This window comes from Aotus nancymaae, unplaced genomic scaffold (assembly GCF_030222135.1).
Source record: "Aotus nancymaae isolate 86718 unplaced genomic scaffold, 86718_ANA_hifiasm-v0.15.2.pri h1tg000040l, whole genome shotgun sequence".
Taxonomy (NCBI): Eukaryota; Metazoa; Chordata; class Mammalia; order Primates; family Aotidae; genus Aotus; species Aotus nancymaae.
The window spans coordinates 79,354,937-79,379,151 of NW_026988454.1; the positions used below are offsets into that span (position 1 = coordinate 79,354,937).

At 40.5% G+C, this 24,215-nt stretch overlaps 1 protein-coding gene across 1 annotated transcript in view; it reads right to left on the bottom strand.

Moving 5' to 3' along the window:
• Positions 1-14,936, bottom strand: part of ZNF292 (zinc finger protein 292) — a 111,329-nt gene extending 96,393 nt beyond the window's left edge. The window contains exon 1 of the mRNA XM_012444243.2: positions 14,769-14,936. Coding sequence (XP_012299666.2) covers positions 14,769-14,936 — 168 coding nt within the window. The remainder of the gene's footprint in view (positions 1-14,768) is intronic.
• Positions 14,937-24,215: the final 9,279 nt, after the last annotated feature.

Genomic DNA, 24,215 nt, shown 5'->3' on the forward strand with positions numbered 1-24,215 from the left:
ACAGGCATGCGCTACCAAGCCCAACTAATTTTTGTATTTTTAGTAGAGACGGGGTTTCACCATGTTGGTCAGGCTGGTGTCAAACTCATGACCTCAGGTGATCCATCTGTCTCGGCCTCCTGAAGTGCTAGGATTACAGGCATGAGCCACTTTGCTCAGCCTAAAATAGAAGATTTAAGAGTCAGTTTTACTTTAACTGAAAACAAAATGTACTGACGGAAAAAAGATTTCAGGATTGCCTTCAGAAGTTTAACTTTTGCAAATTTTTTGCTGAAGTGACAGCTAATTTTTCCTATACCAATAGGACAGTGTCTGCCACAAATTAAGCACCAAGTAACTGCTAATGGAATAAATAACAAATGATTATTCCTGCTTCCTCAGTTCACTTCCTAGTTTACAGAAAAAAACAGTAGTACTTTTACTATTAAAATACTTTTTTTTTTTAAACACTACTACAATAAAACTGTAAACCCTATTTTAGGAAAAGAGTCAAGTAACCGTTTAACAATAGAACACAGGAGACACAGGCAGCAAAATGTATTTCATTTGAATCTGGATTCTAACCATATCTTAACTCTGGGACCTTGGACAAATCAAAACTCTAAAGTGTTAATATTTGAGGACTAATAAAACTCTAGAAAAAAATCTCAAACAAATACTTACAGAGAACTTACTAAATCAAAGCATTGTAAGTACAATGAAGGAATCCAAAATCTACTAAGGACATAGAGCATGCAATATCGAACAAGATAACCGGTGCATACATATTTATGACTCATGTATATTTTCCTAACCAAAAATTGATGAAGCTTGAAAAAAATTTTCAAACACTGAAAAATCCATGCTACATAAGAAATATAACACAGTCAATGACAGAAGTCAGAAGTAAATCTCAAAGCAAGTGCAGACCAGAGAAGGGTATACTTAGAAAATAAGTGATTGTTCTGGGCTGTAAGGTACAAGTAGATTTGAGGAGAATGACTCAAAAACTACTTGTTTATGATGTCTTCCCAGTGTCTCCTACTGCCCTCTGTGGGTAGGTATTTATCATCCATTACCTCAGCCTTATTTTCTCAAAGAAAGCATGACTTACAGAGCTAAACATTTCTCTCAAATTGTGGGGGCGCTCATAGTCGAACTCAAAGCCATTTGGCTTTCCACTATTGTAACATTGCAAAGTTATCAAAGCAGTCACAAAGGCAGTAAAATGAACAGGTATGCTTGTCAGTAATTAGTAAATTTAGATGGAGCAGAAAGTTCCTGTAGAATAATAGAAAGTAAAGCTGAAAAAAGTAAATCAATGAAAGAGGGAGAGCACTGGGTTCATGCTTAAACAATTCTTTCCTATGCATCAGTATCTCTCAAATTGGGTTCTGGGGATATAATGTTGAGTTTCTAGCATTCACTTTAAGAAATGTAAAACTAGCCAGCTGTGGTGGCTCACACCTGTAATCCCAGCACTTTGGGAGACTGAGGCAGGCAGATCACCTGAGGTCAGGAGTTTAAGACCCGCCTGGCCAATATGGTGAAATGCCGTCACTACTGAAAATACAAAACCTAGCTGGGCTTGGTGGTGCATGCCTATAGTCCCAGCTACTCAGGAGGCTGAAGCAAGAGAATCGCTTGAACTCAGGAGGTGGAGGTTGCAGTGAGCCAAGATCACATCGTTGCACTCCAGCCTGTGTGACAAGAGTGAAATTCCGTCTCAAAAAAAAAAGAAAGAAAGAAATGTGAAACTATTTTAGTTTTGATGCTTCTCCTAAATAAAAGAATGTTCTGGGCCAACTAGACTAAAAGACTAGCTTAAACATAGGGACTGCCCACTTTTTTACTTACTACTGAACTGAATCCCAGTGATCCCTAAAATAGTATTTTTCAAACTGTGGGTTATGATCTACTGGTGGATTATAAAGTCAAGAGCAACATTTTAAAATAAGTGAAAACAAAATGTGCCACATATGCTAAAGATAAGTATTGTTTCATGGTCATTTTGTTTCAGTGTGACAACTAAATGGTGAAGTAAAATAAAGTTACATCTTACTCCAGGTTGAGTATTCCTTACCTGAAAATGCCTGAGACCAGAAGTGTTTACCGTTTCAAATTTGGGATGCTCAACCAGGATAAGCTGAGGTTAATAACTTGTAATTCTGAGATCTACAGACTTACTCTCTTTGATTTCTGCAAACTGAAATTTGAGAAACACTGTTACAAGAAGTAGACTGCCACTGAGTCAGAAAGACAAAAGCAGGACTTTGGGGAATTTCACAAACTGAAAGCAATGTTTAAAAGCAAGTTCATCTGGACAAGAACTAGGATGTCATTATTAGGCTACACAAGGTAGAGACAATGTAACACAATAAATTCAGACCAGGTTTAATATCAAGGTAAAAACCATGGTAAATAAAGAGGTCATTCCACAAATCTTCTAAAGTCTCAGTGATGGGGTGGGGATGCCTCTCTTCTATGTAGAGATTGAGATCAGAAAGGGAATAACTTTTGCCAATCTAAGGGACAGTCAGATGTGATCAGAGAACATGAGTGACAAGAAAGCAGAGGCAGTACTATTGAGAAGAAAAAAATAAATTTCTCCTATAAAAGTGCTTCACCCTGCAGTAGGGAATAAAGGGAAATGGGACATGTGGTAAAGTGTTATAGAAATGGTCCCTAATGAATCACATTTCCCTGTACCCACAGCATTATGGGTCCCTTCCCACAAAGAGGCTGAGTATGAATATGAATTCAGTATGAATATGACACAAGGAGGGGCCTACAAAGTAAAACATGTATGAAAAAGAACTTACTCTCTTGATGCCACATAAAGAAATCCAGGCTACCTTACTAGAGAAGGTTAACAGTAAAGAAACGAGCCAGCCCAAGTGAAGCCTTTAGACCAACCTGTTTGACAACCACCAGACATATGAATGAAACCATCTGGGACCATTCAGCTCCAGATAATTCTGAGAGCTGATGGCAGAATCAGTCAGCAGACCCACTGACTTGTGAACAGTAATCAAAATGGCTGTTCTTTTAAAGGTACTGTTTTTGGATAGTTTCTAACATGACAATAACTTTATAGGAAACTTAGGGGAAAAAAACAAGGGCTGTAACATTCTCAATTTAACTTTTATTTCAATGCCTCTAACTCAGAAGGATGAGTCTTTAGGCTATGTAACCATAAATCTATGCTTAAAAGATTAATCAAAACTTCTTGGCTTGGCATCCTAAACTCTTAGTCTGGTTTTAATATATCCTTTCAATCCTATCACTTGACATTTTTCTCCAGATGGTAGTTTGAATAATTGGTCCATTTCTCTGAGCTTTGTCATTCCTCCCACTTCTCTTTGGTTATCCAAAACCCTTCAAGATCCAAAGTAAATAGTGTTTTCCTTTCCTGCTCAATTTTTGGCTAAAATAATTTCAAAATGCTCTACTTCTCTTAATCCATACTTATTACACTGCTAGATGCTTTACTATCTAATTCTGTCACTTAATTAATATATGCTGTAGATAATTGTAAGCTCCTTGAGGGTAGTGGTCCACTCCATAATTCTCCATAGCTCCCTTAGCATTCCTACATAAGAGCAATTTAAACATCTAATTAGAATAAATAAAAGATTTATGTAACTGAATTTTAACAAGTCTTCTTAGCTGAACATATGTACTTAGAGATCATTAGTCTTTCTTTTTAAAATGTAAATCAAGGGGGAAAAGGTAACATTTTTCGTTTTAGATACATTGTGCAACTGCCAATGCCAAAAGAAAAACAAGAATTCAAGAGGCTCTCCCAGAAAACAATCCATTGCTAAAAGTTGCAGTGTATGCTGGCAAACACATTATTGAAAGCAAACTTTCCATTTTATAACTATAAGAGAAAACTCATATTGATTGGTTAATTTTATCAACTAAATTTGTCTGTAGGAGTTGGGAAAAATAATGTAACCTCTCATCTTTGACAGAATATTAAGACAGTAAGTACAGCAGTTTTAAAGCTAAAAACCTATGAAAATCATGTTTGGTAGGTTATTAAATGCTATGAAGTACAACGCAGAATATATCTTCTCCTCCCTCATTTTAATTTAGGACCAAAAAGGATAAGAAGGGGGCAAACAAAGTTTAGTAAAGTTTTCCCCTTTGCTAAAATTGGTATAAGCACATTCTGAAAAGTGGAATTTATTACCTCGAACATGCAATCATACTAATTATGAACATTTTAAAAATTATTTCCCATGAGCTTTATCTAAACTTCTAAAAGTTTAAATGACTTATTGCTCCCTCAATACCTAAAGTAATTATCACTAATTAACAAGCAAGCTCTTTTCTTCTGATTTGAGTGTCCTACAAATTAAGATAGCCTCCAACAGTCAAAAATAAAAAGATCTAATTTTTAAGGAAAATGCTTAAACAGTTTCAAAGATCTTGCAGTTATAATTAAAGCGAAGCAAAACATTTATATAAAGAATCAACTTGCACCAAACTGATGAGACATAAAATACACAAAGAAATGCCCTAAATAAGTAATCCAAACACTCTGTAGCTCTCACAGTTTTAAAATGGTTTTTGTTTCTTACACCAATCAGGCACCAAAAAGGGCTAATAAAGGTAATGAAAACTAGCTCAAATAGTACCTCCTCAGTAAAGCCTTCCCTGATATGCCAGCCTGAAGGGCTTACTACCTACTTTGAACTCTTTAAATTACTATATATAAAATTAACTTACTCTCCTAAATATCCACTGATAACAAACTGATTAATTAGACACACCTATAGACTAGAATTACCATACACTATAAAACAGAAAGCCGTAACTTACATGGAGCAGCTATGAAATAAACTAGAAGATGCTTTTAGGGGGGAAAAGCAAGATGCAGTGTAGCTATCTTTATTTTTTTAAAAAGAGCAAATTACTTCTGGAAACTATTAGGGGACTGTCTTTGTGGAATGAGACTGGAGCTCTAGAATGGGAAAATGATCAAGTTTTCATTGCCTGCCCTTTCTCAGGGTGAATATTAAAAAACCATTTCACTTAGCACATTTTCAGTTAAAGACAAGCAAAAAAAACCCAACAACAAAAAAGCCAAACCAGGCTGGGTGCAGTGGCTTACTCCTATATCCCAGCACTTTGGGAGACCAAGGTGGGAGGACTGTTTGAGCCCAGGAGTTTGAGACCAACCTGGGCAATGTAGGTAGATCTTGTCTCTACAAAAAAATTTAAAGTCAGTCAAGCATGGTGATGTGCACCTGTGGTCCCAGCTACTCAGTAGGCTGAGGTGGGAAGACAGCTTGAGCCCAGTTGGTCAAAGATGCAGTGAGCCATGACTGTGTCACTGCACTTCTGCCTGGGTGACAGAGTGGAGACTCTGTCAAAATAATAAAAATTAATTAATTAATTAAAAATAAAGCAAAACTAATTTGTTAGTTGTTGGGAAAAACAGCAGAGGAGAAAGGACTTACAGAGTGCCTACATAAATTGGTTATGAGTAACATACACACAAGGAACAACAAACCGTGGAAGGCCGTAGGAGGCCTCTGAGGAGGAAGGCCTCTCCATGCCTCATGTTCCAGTGCAAGGTGACCGTGGCTCTGTTACCATAAACATTGTGCTCAAGGACGTAAAACCCCTTTGTAGCACTATGACGTAGCCAGACTTGTAGGCTCCTGTAAGGTCCGAGTTCCATCAACTGTACATAGATAATAAGCTAAAAATAACCACATGTTCTTGTTTTGTGAAACTCCCAAACCTCCACTTATCAATCCTTAGAATGACATACCAGTTCCAGCTCACTGATTCATCCACCATCACTCCACCCCTGCCCTATAGATCAAAGCAATTGTAATCAATAAATAGTGTGGATTATCAGAGCTTGGAGCTTTCACTGCTTCCTCCAGAGTAAAAGTGATGGCCCCCTGGTCCTACTGTCTTTCTTAATCTGTCTTTTTCTCATTCCTTTGTCGCCACTGAACTTGGGGTACCCATGGGTGATGTAGGGCTGGCTCCCTACATTCTGGTGCTCAACGTGGGGCTCATGGATTCCCTACATTCTGGCACCCAATGTGTGGGGCTCATGGAGCCCCTACATTTTGGCACCCAACGTGGGGCACCAAAATGTAGGAAGCCTGCCCTACATCACCTGTGGGTACCCCAAGTTCAGTGGCAACAAAGGAATGAGACAAAGATAGATTAAAAAAGACAGTGGGACCAGGGGGCTTTCACTGTTTCCTACAAAATAATAAAAGCGATGGAAATAGAATGTGTGAGAGAGAGAGAGAAAAAAAAAAAGAAGAGGAAAACTAAGAGAAAGAGAGGCACAGAAAGTAAAAACGTTAGAAGAAGGGTTAAGGTATGTCGAAAGATGGAAAGAGGATGTGTGTGAAAGAGAAAGAGAGAAAGAGGTAAGGAAGGCAAAGAGAAAGAAAGGCACAAAAAGATACAAGAAAGATATAAAGGGATAAAGAAAGAAACATTCTAAAAACTGTAAGATTGCACCCTTAGTAAGGAAGGTTATAAAACAAAGTTTAACATGTCTAAGTTTGTCAATGAACGCTGTAAAAATGTCATAAAAGGAAATTTATACTAGTAGGTTGTATAAATTTTGAATTGAAGGTCTAAGCAAGTTTTAAAACATTAATTGTAAAAAAAAAAAATTGTGTGTAAACATATTGGTTAAAAGTATCATCTAGTTTTCTGTAAACTAGACATTAAAATAAAACAGCACCTGGAAAGGCCTTTAGACAGCAAGCAAGGAGGAGGGACCCAGAGAGCCCTCAACTCCCCTTTTCAGCAGGAAGTAGTTACAGAAGAACGACCTCTGCCGTATTTCCCAAAAAATTTCTGGGTCCCAACTCCTTAAAAAAGAAATGTAAGAGGAGGCAGTTAGTCAGGTTCCAAGGTGCTTGAGAAAGCTGCTAATAGACTGACAGCTCTAAAATTTTGATAAAAACATTTGGAGGATCTATAATTACTGTTAAGATTATGTTATTAATCTGTTCTGTTTCTTTTTGTGTAGTCTGCAAGTACGCATCCAAAAGCCTCCAAAAAATAACTCACCAAGATAAAACTGTACTTGCTTACCTAACTTTGTAAAACAAATTAAAAAAGGGGGACAGGGAATATAGAACTTCATAGATATAATTTAACTTAGCATTACTAACAAAAAATTTTTTTTAATCTTGCCAAAGGGACAACAAATAACATCGGCTAAACACCTAAATAAACAATCCAAAGAAGAGAACTTAGGAAAATTAATCTGGTGGCAAGACCCATTAACAAAAAGTTGGGAAAAAACAATGTAGTAACATGGGGAAGAGGATCTGCTTGTGTCTCTCCAGGTACAAATCAACAACCAGTGTGGAAACCATCCAGACATTTAAAGCTTTACCATAAGCGGCGGTTATCACCAAAGCAGTAAGTATTCCTGGAGTTGGGGTGGAAGTAAAAAAAAAAAAAAAAAGTAGTATCTTACTTGTCCGAGCTTAAAAAGGAGTTTGGATACCTGTGTCTCTTAACAGACCCTGGAAGACTTCTCCTTCTACACATATTGTCACTGAAGTCCTGAAAGGTGTTCTAAACAGGACAAAAAGATTCATATTTACTTTAACAGCAATGATAATGGGTCTTATAGTTGTCACAACTACTGCTGCAGCAGCTGGTGTTGCTTTGCATTCTTCTGTTTAAACTGTCAGCTTTGTAGATAATTGGCAAAAAAAAATTCCTCAAAGCTTTGGAATTCCCAAAGTCAAACAGATCAAAAATTGGCAAATCAAATCAATGATTTGTGACAGACGGTCGTCTGAATGGGTGATCATATGAGCCTTGAGCACCGTCTGCACATGTAATGTGACTGGAACACTTCTGATTTTTGTATTACTCCTAGTTCTTACAACACTATTGAACACCACTGGGAAGTGATTAAGTGTCACTTACAAGGAAAAGAAGATCATTTAACATTAGACATAGCTAGACTAAAAAAGCAAATTTTTGAGACATCTCAGGCTCACCTCACACTTTATTGCCTGGCACAAATGTTCTTGCTGGAGTTGCTGACAGCCTCTCCAACATTAACCCATTAAGACGGATAAAAACTCTCTGTAAATCAACCATTGCAAACTCTGTGTTGGTTTGTGTCTGTTTATGCTGTTTGTTCTTAGTCTGCAAATATTGGAGCTGACTTTGAAGAGAACCTACACTACAAACAATGATAGCAATGGCGGTTTTAGATAAAAATAAAGGGGGATATGTTAGGAAAAACAGCAGAAGAGAAAGGACTTGCAGAGTGCCTACATAAATTGGTTATGAGTAACATATAAACAAGGAAAAACAAACTGTGGAAGTCCGCAGGAGGCCTCTGAGGAGGAAGGCCTCTCCATGCCTCATGTTCCAGTGTAAGGTGACCGTGGCTCTGTTACCATAAACATTGTGCTCAAGGACGTAAAACCCCTTTGTAGCACTATGACGTAGCCAGACTTGTAGGCTCCTTGTAAGGTCCGAGTTCCATCAACTGTACATAGATAATAAGCTAAAGATAACCATATGTTCTTGTTTTGTGAAACTCCCAAACCTCCACTTATCAATCCTTAGAATGACGTACCAGTTCCAGCTCACTGATTCATCCACCATCACTCCACCCCTGCCCTATAGATCAAAGCAATTGTAATCAATAAATAGTGTGGATGATCAGAGCTTGGAGCTTTCACTGTTTCCTCCAGAGTAATAAAGTGATGGCCCCCTGGTCCCACTGTCTTTCTTAATCTTTTCCTCATTCCTTTGTCGCCACTGAACTTGGGGTACCCACGGGTGATGTAGAACTGGCTCCCTACATTCTGGTGCCCAATGTGGGGCTCATGGATTCCCTATGTTCTGGCACCCACTGTGTGGGGTTCATGGATCCCCTACAGTTAGTTAATACAGTGCCTTTTAACATCTTTTCAGCTGTCATTTTGAAGTGATATTTAAATCTTATCTTACTAATTTATATCCCACTAGTCTCCTGTATCTTATATTTCCCATAACATCTAAACCTAGGTCCTTGCATATAAATGCTTTCTTAAAAGTACAGAATTTGTTATACCAAAACGTCAAATATTTGCTTTAATCAGGATAATTATGCTGAATTTGCTATCCTCTTTAACCTAGTAAAAGCAAATTGTTTTACTAACTGTTTAATTGCTTGTATTTCTGCTACAAAAGTAGAAAGTTTCTTGACCTCTCATAAGCAGTATAAATTATACTTAAATATAGTTGAAGATCATTTACCTGGACCTGTTCCAAATTAACTATATTTCTGGAGCTTAACTATCTCAATATGAAAAGAGTATAAGCACTAAAAAAAAAAAAATCTTCTAAACATATCATTTTTCTTTCTGTTCAATGTTTCTGAAAAAGGCCCTGTAGGTATTTAGAAAGAAGGATTACATTTTCATTTGTTGGGACTGTCTTGATCACTTCAGAAAATTTAGCATTCAGGGTCATGGGCACTAAATGCCAGTATCACATTCCCAGTCAAGCAGCATCCAAAAACCTGAGCCCACATATTTCTAAGTGCCCTTGAAGAGAGAACTGGAGGTAGGGAAAGTACTATGCCCAGTTGAGAAACACTGCTTATATGAACTAAGGAAATTATACATATAAATATGTATATATATACACACACATATCTACATATACATACACACTCCCACACATATATATACTACTACTAGAGTCTCCTGTATCTTATATCCTCTTTAACATCTAAACCTAGGTCCTTGCGTGCATGCACACACACATGCACACACACACATATATACACATGTGTATACACATACACACATAACTGCAATTCAACCCTTTAAAACAGTTGTCAGTTAGCAGATCATTTATCAATGATCAATAACAGTTAAAATCAACCAGTCCAGTATATAGTGCTATCAGCAAATATCATACCTCAACAAACCATTCAACTATTACAATGGCCAATTTTTCCAATGAACTATTATTTTAAAATCTTTTTAGGATAACTTCTCTGTTGGAATGTTTCTTTAGAAACTTTCAAATAACCTTCCACTTTACTGTACACATCTCAGTAATACAAGACGTAAGTCATAGTTTACTATAATTATCTGTCTATCTTCCTCCTGAGACTATAAACTCCTTGAAGCCAGGAACCATAATCATGATTGCCTAGCCTGTATACAGTAGATATTGAATAGAAATATTGAATGAGTGACTACTGGCCCAGTCAAATACAATTAACTAGTTCAAAGGGTTCCAATTATAACCAACTTTTATATAATAAATATAGTAATAATCCAAAAATAAGTAAATGCAAGAAATTACTTCTGGTTATTCTATATTCATATTCTAAGTCAATTTTAAGAAAATTAGTTGGTTATATTGCCCATATTAAAGCTAACTTTGAAAATATATAAGAAAATTCAAAAGCTGGGCGTGGTTGTGTATACACCTGAGGTCTCAGCTACTTATAAGGCTGAGACAGGGCCGGGTGCCTGTAATCCCAGCACTTTGGGAGGCCGAGGTGGGTGGATTACTTGAGGTTAGGAGTTTGCGACTAGCCTGACCAACATGGAGAAACCCCATCTCTACCAAAAACACAAAATTATCCGGGCATGGTGGCACATGCATACCTATAATCTCAGCTACTCGGGAGGCTGAGGCAGGACAACAGCTTGAACCAGGGAAATGGAGGTTACAGTAAGCTGAGATCATACCATTGCACTCCAGCCTGGGCAACAAGAGTAAAACTCTGTCTCAAAAAAAAAAAGGCTGAGACAGGAGGATCACTTGAGCCTAAGATTTTGAGGTTGTAGTGTGCTATGATTGTACTTGGGCAATGTAGCAAGACCTCATCTCTAAAAAACAAAATAAACTGGGCACGGTGGCTCACGCCTGTAATCCCTGCACTTTGGGAGGCTGAGGTGGGCGGATCATGAGGTCAAGGGCTCGAGACCACCTGACCAACATGGTGAAACCCCATTTCTACTTAAAAATACAACAACAACAACAAAAAAATACAAAAAATAGCTGGGTGTGGTGGCACACACCTGTAATCCCAGCTACTTGGGAGGCTGAGGCAGAATTGGTTGAACCCAGGAAGTGGAGGTTGTGGCAAGCCAAGAGCACGCCACTGCATTCCAGCTTGGGCAACAGAGTGAGACTTCATCTCAAAAATAAAATAAAATAGGAAATTTAAGATTTATGACAGGCACTCTGCTATGCCCATCCTCTACATACTCTTCCATCCTCTCACTGAAGCTTTAAGCACATTCTCGTTTAAATAAGCAAAAGGTGGGGAGTGCTTATTTCTAGGAAGCAAGCTGATACAAAGGGCAAAATGACACTATTAATAAGAAAAACATTTAATGCCTTTCGTTTCTATTCTACTAAGAATTCAAAGAAATGTTAATCTCTTATCTCACTCAAAAATAAAAATCTATAAACTGGGGATCATATACAACTCCTAGTTCTGTGGGTTTCACTACATTCTCCAGAAACTCAACTTTTGCTGATAAAAATTCAGAATGTAAACTAATTCAATTTTTTAAAGTAAAGGCAAAAATAAGGGTTACACAAGCACTGAGCATCAACACTGACAGAATATTAATTCCAAAGCCCATTAACTTTGACAAACGTTTATTCATCTTTGCCTTCTTGAAGCATGTGACTATCCCAGTTTTACAGGAAAAGCTTAAATAGAAAAAGTTAAATAATAATCTCAAGGTTAGAAACCAAGAGATAATTTCTAGCACCTAGTATCCCTGGAACTATATTTAGATTGCTCCAATAAATTCTGTAATTGTTAACCATTGCTTCACTCAGCTTCGTATCAAAATGCTAGGTAATAATTGCTAAGATACAATTTTACTTTTATTTTTTATTTTTATGAGACAGGATCTTGCTCTGTCACCCAGGCTGGAGTGTGCACAGTGCACCATCTTTGCTCACTGCAACCTTTGCTTCCTGGGTTCAAATGATCCTCACACCTCAGCCTCCTGAGTAGCTGGGACTACAGGCACTAGCCACTACTCCTGGCTGTTTTGTTTTGTTTTTGTATTTTTTCTAGAGAAGGGACCTTGCTATGTTGCCCAGGCTTATCTCAACCTTCTGGGCTCAAGCGACCAGCCCAACTCGGCCTCCCAAACTGCTGGGATTACAGGTGTGAGCCACCTGGACCCCCGTACATAAACATAAATAAACAACTGTTTCAAGTTACTTCCATCTGACAAGATCACTAACATAAATAGGTTACCCGAAAAACAAAAAACCTACCCCAGTAATGTTCCAGAGGAAATCAGACACACTCTGTATCTTTTCAAATGTAGATTACTTTTAAGTGTATTTAAATTACTGTTGAGATTACAGTGTATGAAATATTTTTTAATTTTTGAAATCCACAAATTCAGCATTTGTTTCATTACTGTTTTTTTGTCAGTAACATCAGTAACAATTTATGTGGTAAAATTAATTACTTTATGAAGCCAATATAGGAAATTACTTTCATTCTGATTTTTAAAATGCTGTTTCGGTCTTTAAAAAAATCTTTAAATATGGCCGGGCGCGGTGGCTTACACCTGTAATCCCAGCACTTTGGGAGGCAGAGGTGGATGGATCACTTGAGGTCAGGAGTTCCAGACGAGCTTGGCCAACACACAGGGAAACCTCAAACCCCATCTCTACTAAAATACAAAAATCAGCTAGACGTGGTGGCTCATGCCTGTTGTCCCAGCTACTTGGGAAGCTGAGGCAAGAGAATCTCTTGATCTCGGGAGACTAGGTTGCAGTGAGCCGAGATCGCACCACTGCACTCCAGCCTGGGTGACAGAGGAAGACTCCGTCTCTCAAAATAAACAAATAAACTAAATAACCTTAAGTGATAACTTTACAATGTCACACATGTACAAAAAGGCGGCAGAGGCGGGGGGGGGGGGGGGCGGGTGGAGCGGAGCCTAGCTTGCATGAGATTTTACTTTCCCAGAATTATTAATCCTGCTTATAAATGCTGCTGACAAAGAGAATTCACAGTAATTAGCTTTAAAACTATCAGTGGGCACTATTAGGGGAAAAATGTCTTTCAGCAAAGCTAGACTTTAATACTTTTCACTGATTATTATATACTTACTCCACTTACAATTGAAAGACTTCCTATTATGGGTATCTTACAGAATTTTTTCATCTCTAAAATAAATCTTTAAAGACCAATTAAGAATGAGTGGGTAATGCAAAGCAGAGAAACAGAAATTTCAACAGTTTTTTTTTTTTAATATTAGAATTCAAAGGACTAAGACTCTTAATTTGCCACAGGTATTCACCAGAGGTAAGTGGGGAAAGCTTTCACATTGCACATCCTCCTAAACAAGTCACCACTTGACCTCACAGTTTTTGTTTTTAAGATTATGAACAGCCATCAAATAATTTGTGACAATAAAGTGCATACAGCAAGGGAGATTTTATATGTGATCACGTATCCCCGACATTATAAAGGAAAGACTTCAATTTGGAGACTAAATAATAAGTGAAAATGTAATCTGCTCTGCTAAAATGGTCAACCATCGTTCTACATTAAGGTCAATATTTTTCCAAACGAATTATCTGTAATGATACACTCACAAGTTAACTCTAAATATGACCTGTATAAATTGTTTCTTTTTCCTCCTCAAGACAATCCAACCAAAATCTTCACCACAGCCAACACCACCACCTTGAAATTTCAAACCCAACTGTAGGGCTCGTAATGAAGTCCAAATGTAGACCCAAACTCTCCGATTTTAGTCATGGATGAAATGATTTTCATTATTAACAAACAGTGTTATTAACATTTCAAATTCTGGTCAGAATGCAGTCACTGGTAAGCAGTGTCCTTGGGCAAGCAAAGAAAAGATCTGAAACTACCCAATGCACAGATTCACAGGAACCTCAGTCCTCTCGCACTTCATCAGGAAGCCAAATAGGGAGTACCCTAAGAAACAGGGGTGAGGCGGTAATAGGGAGAGAAAGGATAGTGGAAATCATACTCCTCGAAGGGTGAAAGCAAATGAGAAAAAGACTCTGGAAAGCCCGCCTCAAAGGGACCCGCAGCTCCTCTACACTTAGGAGATCAAGCTTTGCCACGGAACTGGTGCACCAAGCAAGCAATTACGGGCGGGAGGGGACAACCGCCGCCAACCACCCGCTCCCGAACGTCTAGCTCAACTAGAAGGGGTCGGCGGGGACTGCTCCTCGAAACATCAACAAAGGCCCCTTCAGTCCTAAGGCGAAACTCGAACAACAAAGGCCCGGAGACAGCCAGGACAGGGCCGGGGATGGAGGCGGGACGGATGAAAGCAGGGGAAGGCAAAGGAATCAAATCAGTGGGGGCGGAGGCCGGTCGGAGTGGGACGCAGAGGCGCAGAGGCGGGAGCGCGGTAATCCCCAGTGCACAATAAGAGGAGGAGGAAGAAGAGGACCTGGCCTCCATTCTCCTCCTACTCTCTCCAATCCGCACAGTCTACATTTCCTCAGCAGCGAGGACCGCGCAGTCCCGAGTTCGGGGAAGAAAAGGGGAGGGGGGATTTTCCGCCTTGACCACAACTCCCTTCCCCCAGCCAGGAGCTGCAGACGACAACAACCGCCACAACTGCAGCCACACAAAGGCGCCTTCCTTCTACTCCCGCTCCCACCCGGGCGGAGGCGCCGACGATGCCAAGGCAGCAGCTACCACCTCTCGGCCGCCTGGCGCTAGCTCGCCCTCTTCCCCCTCTAGCTGGGGAAAGGGGGAGGGGACCCCCGCACGCCCTCACCTGGCACAGCTGCTGACAGTAGTCGGTGGCCGCTTCTACGGCCGGTACCCGGCTCTCCCGCAGCTGTCGCTCCAGCTCTTGGAGCCGCTCGCCCAGGCGCTGCAGCTCCGCAACGCAGCCGCCTTCGCTGCGACTCAACCTCTCCTGCTCGGCCTCTTCGTCCGCCATCTTCACACCCCGCTCCGTCGCGTACGCACCTGGGTCACGTGATAACACAATGCCACGTTCGGCGGGGTCACGTGCCGGGCGTGCTTGCACGCCGCCGAGCACGTACAAAGGGCCCGATGGGGAAGACGGGGGAGGTGGGGAGAGTGGCGCGAGAGCGCCCGAGGGAGGTGAAGGCAAGAGGAAAGGGGAAGGGCGGGGTTGGGGCGGTGCGGAAAACCGCGGTTTACTTACCCCGAGCGGGAAGTGGGCAGCAGCGGCCGAAAGGGGCGGGCTGGGGAAGGCCTGCTCTTGGTCACGTGGGCGCCGCGACGGGAAAAAGCCTAGGGAGGGGCGACCCTCTCCGGCGTCCCGATCCCTGCGTGGCTCTCCCCAGTCCCTGAAGTCTTCTACAGACATATCCTCCTGTTCCCCAAGAGGATGGCACAGGGAGAGTTCTGAGTGGCCTCGGGCAATGGCTGCATTTGCGGTTGGCCTGTAAGCAGGCCAGAAGCAGAGGAAGAGAGAGAAGGTAAAACCCGCCCATGGACCGCAAGCTTGAGAGCCAGGGCAGGACTATGAACTGTCAAAATTGTCTCTGACTTCTCACCAGGCCGGAGAGGAGGGATCTAGTGCGTGAGGTACCAGATCTCGTCTCACTCGACTCTCCTCCTCTTCAGCCCCAAGAACGCCTGTCCCCTGGAAACACATTCTCTAGGGGGTGGAGGCAACAAAGGAAAAGAACAATTGGGTCAGAGCAGAATGAGGTTCAATCCTATCTGGAGAACGGAGCAAATTCATAAAAAACATAATTTAAAAGAAGTCAGACTATGAACAGACCAGATGATTTTTAAATCATGAAAACACAGAATAAGTGCTAACCAATTACTACTCGGTTTCATCGTGATTTAGACTATACTAGACTACGGAAATCACCAATAATGAAAACAGGCTATATGTGAAAGCTCGTGGAAAGAAAGTAGGTCAAGAAAAAAAAACAAAAACCAGTAAGGACTCCATTAAAAATCATAACGGAGGAGAGGAAATTGATGCTAAAATAAAACAAGGTTGTCGAGAATTATTATAAATACAGCATTTTTTTCCTAATTTTACAAATAGAGGTGGCATTCTGAACGACATTTTACTTACAAGCTGAAAGGAATTAATGCTTGGCACTTGAACAAAAGAGTAGAAGAGAGACTACAAAAATCCAAGTGCTTAACCCTAAAGTTCTTAATAAAACTAATATTTTATGACTTTTAAAGCATTAGACAGAAGACCTATCTCTCTTGCAACTGAATGGTCTACAGAAATTCAGAAACAATAATATTGACACCCAGTCTTTTCATTTACTCTAAGTGAAGTATATTTTTCTAGTGCAAGCATCTAAAATAAAAATAATTCCCATTGTGGTCAGTGTCCTCTTCAAGAGATTTTTAGTATTTAATGGAAAGTTTTACATACTATGTTGTCCAGAATAAATGTTTTGTAACCTGTCAGTGATGGTGATGTTTTTAAAGCGGCATTGTATAAGGTGACCAGGCACAGCTAAACCCCTTATGAAAAACAGTATCAGTTAGTATTACATATTAACAAGGTAGAATCTTCAAATATTTAATCTTCAGATGTTTACTCATGGAAGAGACAGAAGTACATTCAAAGGCTGAGATACAATTGTATCACTGAGTTGAAAAAGCAACAATTAAGGCAGCTAATGATTTTTAATATTTGCAGTTCACTTTCCCAAGCTAAGTGTTTTACATACCCAAACCATGTTTCACCAGTTTACGTTATCTTAGGATTCCAGTGAAAAATATAAAAAGGGAAATATGAGATTAGCCAAATGTACCAGTAAATCCAAGGACTAGTAAGGTATCACAGGTTAGCAAGCTCATTTCCACTTCAAGTATAATGGTTTAGGTTTACACCACACCTAATCTATAGAAAGAAAGAAAAAATGGGAGTTGGGGGGTGGGAGAGATCTATATCCAAATATTGATTTTTAACAGAATTGCCTGAGAATATAGGTCATTCCTACTTCTTGCACATGACAACCCTAAAACTAAGGAGACTTGACTAGCAAATTGATTCTGAGCACTATTACTATCTAGTAAATGTCCATCAGCATGGACAGCCATGTCTTTTATTTGGTATCTGTGAACCCTACTGCCACATCCTCCATTTCTTCTCCTTTGCACACACATAGAAATATTTAGAGCCTACAGGAAATGTAAGGATTGGGGGTGAGTGGTGTAATTAATACTCTTTTATCGGGTATTGATATTTGCAGGCACTACTTGGTTTGGGGCAAATCAGAGGCCAGTAAGAACTATTCCTGCCTTGAAGAAGCTTACAGTTTTGTGGGAAAATGATCTGCAATAGCAATACGTACAATATGACAAGGGTTCTATTATGAAAATCCATGCCTAGATTCAACTTAGAACGTCAAAGTAATCTAAGATACTAACAAGAATGTCCAACAAATCTCTACAGAAGTACAGGCTTTTTTGTTTGTTTAATTACATGAGAACGATTGAAAATACTATCCCGTGTCAGGTCAACCTTTTCTTGAAGATCTCAGAAATCTCAATCTTACCAATAGAAAAGGCATGACTTCTGTGCCTATGTCCATTTGTTCTTTAGATACCAAACTGTCAGCTCATAGGAACCATTTATACACACACACACACACACACACTGACACACACAAACACGCACACCCCTACTTACTGAGATGTTCCTGGGGAAATTCGAAGACCTGTTCCATTGAGAAAACAAAAATAAGCCCCTGGGGCAAAGGACTCCGCATCTCTGGGGAACTCAGTATCCGCGCCGCGAGCACCCATGCCCATTTTGAACACAACGCGACTGCTATGGACGTGGTATAATCATATGGACCTTCACTCCCAAGAGACTCGATTTCAGAGAAAATCTGGGAGACAAATTTAGATCCCTACCCCCACCCACGCGATCAATAAAGCCGGGGAGACCCTTGGGGGAGGGGACAGATGTGCTTGCATCCGGGCCGTGCGTGCCTGCTTCACCGGTTTTCCCAGCTGCACCGGCCCGCACACTCCGGTGCACTCTTTTTCTGGAATTCTTGAAATAGCAGGGCCTGAGGACAGGAAAGGAGCTGGGTTGTGTCTGCTACAGGCAAGGGGCGCAGAGCTTGTGCGCCAAGCCAGGGATGCAGGGAGCGCGGCGTTAGCAGATGTAGGATAGCGCAGGGCTAAGGCCTGGCAGATCCTTCCCACCCCAAGCCCAGTACACCCCGCAGCCCCGCCCTCGCCCCAGCACGCCGGGTGAAAGCGTGAGGCCCGGGGGGTGGCGGAGAGCGCGCGCCACTCTCCGGGCGCTGTTTGTCCCTTCCCCTGCTCTCGCCCTGGGCCGGGGAATGGAGAAGGTCCACAGGCCTGTGGCCAGGGAGGACACCAGATCGGTCCGCTCAGCTCCGCTAACCCAGCCTGCACCTCTCCACCCCGCCAAGGCCCTGCTGGGCGCTGCGCGGGTTGCTCGCGTCCTCTGTTCCGGAGCCGCCGCCCGCCAGCCAGCGACGCTGGCACCCAGCAGCTGCAGGCCAGGCGTTTGCTGCCGTGGCTTTTCCACCCAGCACTGAGGATCAAGCCCGCTGCAGCGTGGCTGTGACTCCCATCTTGGGAGCAGAGGCCGCCCGGGGCCTCCAGGCCGAGAGATTTTGGAGCCTTTCCGGGGCGCGGCGGGGCGGGGGGCCTCCGGAAACCGACCCCGGGGATGCTGGAGTCTGTCCTGAGGAGGCCGTGGCGCGGGTACTCCTGCCTGATTTCGAGGAGGCTCCATCAAGCTACTCTTCCAAACGGCTGGGCAGCCCAGCCATAGACATGCAGCCTCTGGATCTCAGACGTGAGGGATGGAGTCTATCCTGGGTTTTGTCCAGTAGAAACCCGCCACCCCCACCCCTAGCCCCAAAGTCTGGGAACCAGTGCTGTTCCCAGAGATGCAAACTGAAAGAGCAAAGGTTAAAGCGCTACAGGGATAGGTTAGACACCACACTTTTCCAAGGAAGACATTTTCTTCGAGAGGAACAGCAAAAGGAGTCAATATAATGTTAAAAACATTAAGGCAGGTGCTGTGCCACATATTGAAGTGATTCCAAAAGCAGAGAAAACATTGGACTCACATTTAAGAGGATTAATTGTAGCCCTTGAGTTATTTCCAGGGAGGAAAAAAATACGATAGCATGTATTTTTATATGAACAGGTAATTAAATGAGGGATTTGTAAAAACTGTCTATTTGGATATCTTTTTCCTTTGCATTTGAGGAAAAGCCAAATGCAAATAAGGAGAATAACATTTAAAGAAAATGCTTTTAATAGAGCCTCAATTATCCTAACTTCTAATTTAACCAAGATGAGAATAATTGTGAAATAAAGCAAAATAAAATCTTGGAAGCATAAATGTGGTATACATTGTTCCTTCCCCACCCCCCCCCCCCCAGACAGAAATCTCGGCAATCTCCGCAATCTCACTGCAGTATCTGCCTCCCAGGTTCAAGCGATTCTCACTCTGTATCCCAAGCTGGAGTGCAGTGGCGTGATCTCTACTGACTGCAACCTCTGCTCCCAGGCTCAAGCCATTTTCCTGCCTCAGCCTCCCAGGCAGCTGGGACTACAGGCAACCACCACCCATGGCCGGCTAATTTTTGTACTTTTAGTAGAGATAGGGTTTCACCATGCTGACCGGGCTGGTTTCAAACTCCTAACCTCAAATGATCAGCCGCCTCAGCCTCCCAAAGTGTTGGAATTATAGGCATGAGCCACAGCACCCCGCCTGTTTCTATAGAGACTCATTGAGTTGGTTCACAGCAGTTCTCTGAAGAAGCAAAGAGAAATATTTTAAAGTGCGTTTCTTTTTCTATATTTCTGAATTTTAATCACTGTGTCTCATTTGCCTCATCAGAAATTCAAGGTTATTAAAAAAAAATTAGAGAATACAACTTTCGTGGCTTTTGGCTTTTTAAAGAAATAATACTGTGGAGATGTGACCATCTTGGAAATTCCCAGGTCTCTTCCCATTTTAGGACATCAACTTCTTAGTTTTGCTGGTTTCTGTGATTCTTGTAGATGTGTTCTTTAATATAAAAACAACGATGTAAATCATATCATTTTGAGTAGTATTCTACTCATGTATTGGGCCAGAATTGTTCCTACCAAGTGCTTACCCTCTATCACATCTTTACAAAAATGTTCTCTTTTTTTTTTTTGAGACAGAGTCTTACTCCGTCACCCAGGCTGGGAGTGCAGTGGCTTGATCTCAGGTCACTGCAATCTCCACCTCCCGGGTTCAAGCTATTCTTCTGCCTCAGCCTCCTCAGTAGCTGGGACTACAGGCGCCTGCCACCATGCCTGGCTAATTTTTGTATTGTTAGTAGAGATGGGATTTCACCATATTGACCTGGCTGGCCTGGAACTCCTGAACTCAGGTGATCCACCTGCCTTGGCCTTCCAAAGTGCTGGGATTACAGGTGTTAGCCCAGCCTTACAAAAATATTCTCTTACCCCCTGTTCCTCTCCTCAAATTCTCATCCTCCTGCATTTCTCTGTAACCAGTCTCCTCTATGAAGCCTTCTTTGGTGTGCTCTGGTGGAGTAGAATCTGGGTGCAACATCTGTAAACAGGGTAGATTTGATTTATTCGTTTGGTTTTCCTCAGGTTACCTGTCCTACAAATAGTCACTCTCCAAAGCTCCTATATCATTTTTTTTTTTTTTTTTTACTACTTACTGTATTTTTATTTGGAATCTGTCATTTGGAATTTTTATTTGGAATTTTGCCTTTTATTAAAGTTAGTCTATAGATGAGCCTTGCTTACCATCCTATAAGCCCTTTGAGGGTAGAGCTGTATCTTATAACCAGCCTACCTCCTTGAATACCCTTTGGCAAGTTGCAATGTAATAAGTAATTGATAAATGCACATTGGAGTAGATTCAATTCTGTTTGTACTTGGCAGTCATATATTGATTTATACTTATCCTCATCATTATCTAAAATATTTTAGACTCTACAGAGAGATCAGAAGCCTTCTAAACTTTAAGACCTTATTTATAATAGTCTTTAAAATATTTTAGGAGACTTATGATTTATCAACAAAATTATCTATAATCAAAATTATAACACAAGTAAAACCAAAAGAAGACAAGACGCATGCTCAGTTATTACGGTATAACAGATGAACTGCAAATACATGGTCTCTAGCTTTCTCTTTCACAAACTTAAGGGAAAAACTCGTGATGAAGCTATTGAGAAAATAATCATGTTAAGAAAACTATTGGATAGGAAATTTAGAATCTTTTGAGATGATTTTAAAAATCTACATTGTGACAAAATGTAAGAGAGATGGCAAAATTTTAAAAAGTACAGATTCAGAAGAAAGAGGAGACGGAAATAGACAACCACAAGTCTAGACTGTATAATCTGAAAGGCCCTGGACTGATAGAAATGCAGGTTTCCAGGGCCCAACCTCAGTCTACTGAATCAGATTTTCTAGAGGTGTGGCCTGAGAATCTACATTTAAGTCAAATTCTCTAAGAACTTCTTATACACATTAAGTTTGAGAAACTCTGCGCTAAGATTATTTCTATCTGAAGAATAAGTCCTTTGTACAGATTGAGTTTTTTCCCTAACATCTAGCTCACTCCCTAATATGGGCCCTAAGTACCTTCCTAGAAATCTAAGGAGAAAATAAACATGAGAGTATCTTGGACTCCAGGTAGGACTTATTCTTCAGAGTGGAAATAACCTTAGAGCTGAGTTTCTCAAACTTAATGTGTATAAGAAGTTATTAGAGAATTTGACTTAAACGCAGATTCTCAGGCCATACTTCTAGAAAGTCTGATTCAGTAGACTGAAGTTGGGCCCTGAAAACCTGCATTTCTAATTATCACTCCAGGGCCTTTCAGATTATACAGGTCTAGACTTGTGGTTGTCTAATTCTGTCTTCTCTTTCTTCTCTTCACCTAATGTCCCTTTTACCAATTTTACAAAAAATGCCTGAATACCTTCCTTCTGGCTCCATCCACCAATGGGCATAAACAACTTTAAAACAATTATAGCTAACTCTTCATAACTTCTTCAGGTCCTCCTAATTATCCCAAGCATTTATTTTGTGAATCATTTGGATCATAAGCCCTAGTTCGATGCCACACCTAGTGAGTATGTTCTCAATAGATGTGCATTTTCCAATTCCATCCTTGTGCATTCTCTAGCAAGCTTACTTGCTAAGCATAATAACTTTATTACCTATTAACAGCTCTAGCAGAAGAGGTATGCAGGGATAGAAGGAAGAGAGTTCAAAACTTTTCCTGCTATGACAAAAAGCATTTTTCTTTTTATACATGTAAGGATAAATGGAGAGGGAAGATAGCCAGTTAAAATTTTCATCTGTGAGTTCCAAATGTCCATGGTTTCAATAGTCCCTATAATTGAGAATTAAGTGCTATTAATTTTTAAATTATGAACATAATCTCTATTTGCAGTAAAAATTTCAAGCAGCAAAGGAAGACATATACAATAAAAAGTAAAAATTTTCTTCCTCCATTTCTGACCTCTAGTTCCATCCCCTTCACTACACTGAGGAATATTAACAGTTTCTTGCTTGTCCTTTAAAAATTTTCTGTCATACATAAACATTTATGGTTAAATCAATTTCTCATTTTCTGAAACAAATCAGCTCATACCACCCATTTTGGCTGCTCTTCACCTTTCTTTTTTCCCTTAGTAATTCATTTAGAATTTTTTTTTTTTTTTTTTTTTTGAGATGAAGATTTAGCTCTTGTTGCCCGGACTGGAGTGCAATGGCACGATCTTGGCTCACCGCAACCTCTGCCTCCAGGTTCAAGTGACTCTCCTGCCTCAACCTCCCCAGTAGCTGGGATTACAGGCATATGCCACCACGCCTGGCTAATTTTTTTTGTACTTTTAGTAGAGACTGGGTTTCTCCATGTTGATCAGGCTGGTCTCAAACTCCCGACCTCAGGTGATCCATCTGCCTCAGCCTCCCAAAGTGTTGGGATTACAGGTGTGAGAGAAATAATATCAGTATTATTTTTAATGACTGTGTGGTATTTGACAGTATAACTCAAGATAATTTAATTATTTCATTGATGAGGTTAATTCCATTTTTTTTTTAACTATTAAAAAGGATGCAGATTCAGTGAACTTTCTTGTGCACATATGTGATTATATCCATGGGATAAATTCCCCAAAGAGGAGTTGTTAGGTCAAAAGCAGTGTGTAATTTTTTTTTTTTTTTTTTTTTTTTGAGACAGGATCCTGCTCTGTCACCCAGGCTGGAGTAGAATGGCATGATAATAGCTCACTATATCCTGGATTTGCCAGGCTCAAGCAATCCTCCCACCTCAGCCTCCTGAGTAGCTGGGACTACAGATGTGTGTCACCATGCCTGGCTAATTTTGTTTATTTTTTATAGAGGCAGGGTCTCACTATGTTGCCCAGACTGGTCTGAACTCCTATGCTCATGTGATTCTCCCGCCTTGGCCTCCCAGTGTGCTGAGTTTACAGGCATGAGCCAACTCTCTAAGTTGTAAGGTGTGATTTTAATTGTTAGATGGCCAAATTGCCAAAATGTTGCAGCAACCTATATTAAGAGAGCCTATTTTCCAGAAATCCTTAATAAAACTGTGATTTACAACTTTAAAAATAATTTCAGCTGGGTGCAGTGGCTCATGCCTGTAAGTCCAGCACTTTGGGAGGGCGAGGTGGGTGAATCATGAGGTCAGGAGTTTGAGATCAGCCTGACCAACATGTTGAAACCCTATCTCTACTAAAAATACAAAAATTAGCCTGGTGTGATGGCACGCACCTATAATCCTAGCTACTCGGGAGACTGAGGCAGGAGAATCGCTTGAACCTGGGAGGTGGAGGTTGCAGTGAGCCAAGACTGCACCACTGAACTCCGGCCTGGGCAACAGAGTGAGACTCCATCTAAAAATAAAAATAAAAAAATAAAAAATAATAAGTAATTTCATAGTTTTAAAGTAATATCTCATTTTGATGAATGTTCTTCAAATTTTGGGCCAAACTGAGCATCTTTTGACTTGTTTGCTGCTACTATTAAGTTTTGAAGGGCATGCACAATTAAAATCAGATACTATTTTAAGCAACTATTAACATTAATATAAAATTCCATGAATATACTGTGTTTGAAATTAATTATTTATTAACTTTGATGTTGAAATGTATCTTTAAGGGGATAATTTCTTCTTCTTTGTTTTTTTCTCTTTTTTTTGTGACAGAGTCTCACTCTGTTG